Source organism: Caenorhabditis remanei, chromosome X (genome assembly GCF_010183535.1).
Source record: "Caenorhabditis remanei strain PX506 chromosome X, whole genome shotgun sequence".
NCBI lineage: Eukaryota > Metazoa > Nematoda > Chromadorea > Rhabditida > Rhabditidae > Caenorhabditis > Caenorhabditis remanei.
In genome coordinates this window covers 4,984,996-4,989,604 of record NC_071333.1, presented here as the reverse complement: position 1 = coordinate 4,989,604, position 4,609 = coordinate 4,984,996, and the positions used below count along the sequence as shown (strand labels likewise).

General features: G+C 37.9%; 2 protein-coding genes across 2 annotated transcripts; one reads left to right on the top strand and one right to left on the bottom strand.

Moving 5' to 3' along the window:
* Positions 1-479, bottom strand: GCK72_022947 (uncharacterized protein; the record flags this gene model as incomplete). Its single annotated transcript, XM_003102869.2, has 3 exons — positions 1-69; positions 115-257; positions 302-479. The coding sequence occupies 3 exons, from the start codon at positions 477-479 to the stop codon at positions 1-3; spliced, it is 390 nt and encodes a 129-aa protein (XP_003102917.2).
* Positions 480-3,997: 3,518 nt separating this feature from the next.
* On the top strand, positions 3,998-4,609 carry GCK72_022946 (uncharacterized protein; the record flags this gene model as incomplete). The annotated part of the gene is made up of 2 exons (XM_003102888.2): positions 3,998-4,310; positions 4,359-4,609. 2 exons carry the CDS (start codon positions 3,998-4,000, stop codon positions 4,607-4,609), a joined length of 564 nt encoding a protein of 187 aa, XP_003102936.2.

Here is a 4,609-nt window from a genome sequence, read left to right as displayed (position 1 = left end):
TTAGTATTGCCCGATTACCGAACAGAAACCGCAGATGACCAGCTTGTAGCCGCTTGGACTCTCAGCATACTGAAATCAGGATATCTGAGTTAGCCTTCCTGTAACTCCTCTTACCAACTCCCACTTAAAATAGAGACTGTCATGCCCGTCCTTTGTTGATCTTGCTATAGCAATGAGACTTCCGTCTGCGGTTTTACTCGCCGAGAGAATATATCCAGATTTTTCAGAAGAGTACATTGCGATAATAGGTTGGACCACTGAAAAGTAGTTGTTTTTTAATTTATTGAAAATTTCAACTCACAAATATAGTTTTCATTGACAAGCTTCTCGAACAATTTGATATCCTGGATATACATTGCGTCAATGATAAGCTTCAACTGATGCTCGACTAGCGCCTTCGCATCTCGAACTGGATGTTTCCAGTAGATAGTGGCAGAGACCATGACAGCGAGAGTCAGAAGAAGAATAGGAAGACGCATCGTTTTCACAATGATGGCGAATTCTGGGGAGAGGTGTCGAGCTTTATAGGTTTATAGGCGTGTTAACTCAATTAAGACGGTTTCCCATGGGGGAGTTTTATGGGCATGAGAGACCATGATGATAAAATATGAAATCTTGACGAGGAGGTGATCAACAATCAACTTAAAAAAGCTGGAAAAATGAGATCTGAAAATACTCTGAAAATCAGACATTTCGAAATCGAGGCGTTTTGAAACCGGGACATTTGGTAACTTTGACATTTTGATACCACACATTCTGAAACCAAAATATTTCAATACCGAGACGTTTCTAAACCGAGACATGTGGCAATCTTGAAATTTCGAAACCGAGACGTTTCAAAACCAGAAACTTAGCTGCATTATCATTTCAAAACCGAGACAATCTTAAACCAAGGCGTTTGAGAACCTTGTCGTTTCGAAATCACGACATTTCGAAACCAAGACGTTTGGTAACTGAGACACTTGGTTGCCTTGCCATTTCGAAAACAGACATTCTGAAACTGAGACGTTTCAGACCAAGACGTTCCGCAGCCGAGACATTTTTAAACCGAGAAGTTTCAAAACCGAGACTCTTGGCTACCTTGCCGTTTTGAAATCGAGCTTTTTCGAAACAGAGACTTTTGGCCCATTTGACAAGTATACCATAAATCAAGTGTTCTTTCCAAGAGGAGCATGGATAACAAGACACCCCAAGACTAATAGCTTAATATAGTGTAAGAGAAGAAGTCAGTGCAACTTGTCAATACAAATAATATTCATCGGACGGCGGGTAGAAGATGAGAACCGGACAAAATCATGAGGTACCAAGAATTTATAATGAAGGAGTGTTGAAATGGGTAAACCTCTAAGAGTGAATTGAAAAATACCCGCGTACAGAAGATTGTTTCGAGAAAAAGAAAACTTTAATATTTCCTTTTTTAGTATGAAATCAAAACTCGCACCACCAAAACCTATCGCATCATCAAACACATTTTATCACCAATAAATCAGTTAGCTAAAATTTCAGCAAAATAGGAAATATCGCAATGAATAAATCAAGAAATTTTATGTTCTGGCTGGATAAGGTAAAAATAACTTGAGATATCCTAGCTTTCTTAACATATTTCTTGGAAAATGCTAATAAGAACTCACAACACATACACATAAACAATCATCACATCGCATTACCAAAACATATTGCATCACCAAACTTTCCGCATCTTTGCGCTCCCTCTGCATTTATCCTCTCATACTGCAGCATTCGCTGACGATATTAAGCTGTACTCCCATGATCCTCTTGCACTTCGAATGATAATCAACTTGGTAGAGTCTTGGGCTTCTAACAACTCTCTTCCTCTTGCCCACTCTAACAATAGAAGTCTTTGGAGACGCCACTTCACTTTAAAGAATCAAAAATGTTAAGTTCCAGCTATATTAGATGAAAATTCTTCAAACGTTTGGTGATGCGATTTTATGATGATTTCTTTTTCAATGATGTGAGTTCTGATTCTTATTTTTAAACAAATCTGAAAAGAAAGTTAGGACTTTCAAAGTTGATTTTTTTGTAATGCAGCTGGAACTTGATATTTCTTGATTTATTTCTTGCAATATCTACTATCGTGCTGAAATTTCAACTCATTAATTTTTTTGGTAGCGCAATGTGTTTTGGTGTTGCAGAATCTTTGGTGATGTAACGCGTTTTGGTGCTGCGAGATCTGATTCTCTTCCAAAAAGACTGAGAACTTGAACGTTTGTACTATAACCATCTGATGATTAAAATTGTATTTTTGATTGTTGTTTTGTAAAATAAGTCTAATGGTTTATTTCGATTATTGACTGTTTTTTCGTTGCATTACCAATTGTTTTTAAATTGTAATTTGAGCGAAAATTTTTCAGCACCAATGACATTTCCTTTATTAAAATTACTCAAAATTCCACGAGTCCCTTCAAAAATTGAATTATTTTTCCAGATAGCGCGCACATGAATTTTGATCTATTGCACTTTTCTCGTCAATTCTGATTGTTCTATGATCAAAATTTGTATTTTATTAGGTTGGCAAGAAAGTTTTTGTGCATGTTTTGTTTTGAATGCTGTCAGATAAATTACAAGAATCAAAACCAACTACGCATACCATTTGTTAGATAAACTCTCTGTGATTCTGATAGCAGTCAGGAATTCCTCCTGACGCTTCTCGTCTGCAAGAGCCATGCCTATCTTTATTCTTGACCGACAACTCTTACAGCAATATTTTTATTTCCGCTTTCCATCTAATACCTAAATTTCTAAATTTGTGCAACCAACAGGAAAAGTTTACAAGGATGAATTCTTCTTTTGGCACACTATTAGTAATTAAGTTTACAAGGATGAATTCTTCTTTTGGCACACTATTAGTAATTAAGTTTCCAACTTTGAGAAATGCGATTTTTCTGTGGTCGAAGTACCACGTACTAAAAGTGCATATGAATAGGATTTGTACATGCTGTGAGCTGTAGAAGGAGAGTTTATATCTCAATCTTCCTGTGAATTATCAATGATAATCACTACTACTTATAACACAATTGGAAACTTTTTGAAATGTGTCGGCAAGAATAAAAAAAGAGACATTGAATAGTCATATTTTGGCCAAGATCCGCGTTGAAGGGTAGACCTGCGGCTTCGAAATCTCTCTCCTCTTTCAAACTTCAATTGACCTAACCATTTGGGTATCACTGATAGAGAGTGGGTATTGCACACAAACTACCCCAGGGAAACCCACGACTTGGCAATGATCAAACGCTGGTAGACATCATCAAAAGGGAATCATACCCAAAGAAAATAATGACCCTAATGTGGAGGACCCAACACAACGTATATGATTGGAAAATGTGAAATAATAATCTTCTACTTCTGTTCTTTCTGTGTGCAAAAAATCGAAACTATACGTGAGTCTTCAGCTCCACACGGTCAAAAATCTGCCACCTCCATAATGTTGCATATCCGCTAGTTGCATACCCGACAAAATATTTTCTCACCTAATATTGGAAAATAGTTTTTAATCATGCAAATTAGAGCTCGGACCTTCTTCTAACGAATTACTATAAGTTCGGGGTAATTCAGCGCTCGGCCGCTGAACAGGACTTCGATACTTGAAGTCAAGTCGAAAAATGGGTGGAAGTCTATTTTGCCTCGAAACAGCCGGCGCTCTGCCAGGACGGTATCGGGAACATACCCAGTAAATTGGAGACAGTTGTGGACTAAAATGGTTACTATGTTTGGTATTTGGTATGCTTCCTGTTTGAGTAAAAATAACTTGAGTCATGCACAAAAACTTTCTTGCCAACCTAATATTTTAACGCCCACACGGAAAATATTTCATTCGATTAGGCCATTTTCTCATGTGGGGAAACTCCAAAATGCTCGTTCTCTGTTGTCTCACAATGTTTTATGGCAGTTGGTTCCCATCGTTTTATCATGATCGTTGATCTCTTCCGCCTATATAAACTGCCGCTCGCTGGAGGTTTTCCATCGCATTTTCGAAATGCATTCGACCGTCTTCACCGTTTTACTCTTTTCCTCTTTGATCGGAGGAAACTTCGGATTCTGGTCGGACTTTCCACCCGTCTTTCTCGACTCTGAAAACGACGGATCCCCAAGAAATGCTGTTTATAACGTCAATGATCCTATCAAACATCCTGTCGGTTTCCTTCGCCCCTCGGACAATACTGAAACTATGGCTAGGAAATTCGTTCTCAAGCTGAACAAAGCTATTGCAACTGGAAATACCAGTGAAATCGGGAAATACTTCGCAGCTCACTTTTTTCTACACGGATGCCCTGGCTTTTTCAACAAGAGTGAGTTACAATCACAGTTCGACTCTTTAACAATTTTCCTTTATACAGATCAAACAGTCGAATTGCTCTCGCAACCAGTGGACAACGTTATGTGGCAATTTAAATACATCAAGTATAGGAAAGAATATTTGAATGACCGGATTTACGTGAAACCGCTGAACAAATCGGATAACCTTGTCTATAGTCTCGAATGGCATTTGTTCTTCGACGTAGTCTTCCGTGGAAACATTGAAAATTGCCCTGAGAATGTTCACAAAAAGTTCACTAGTCATGAATCAATTCTTGATAATTTTTATTAA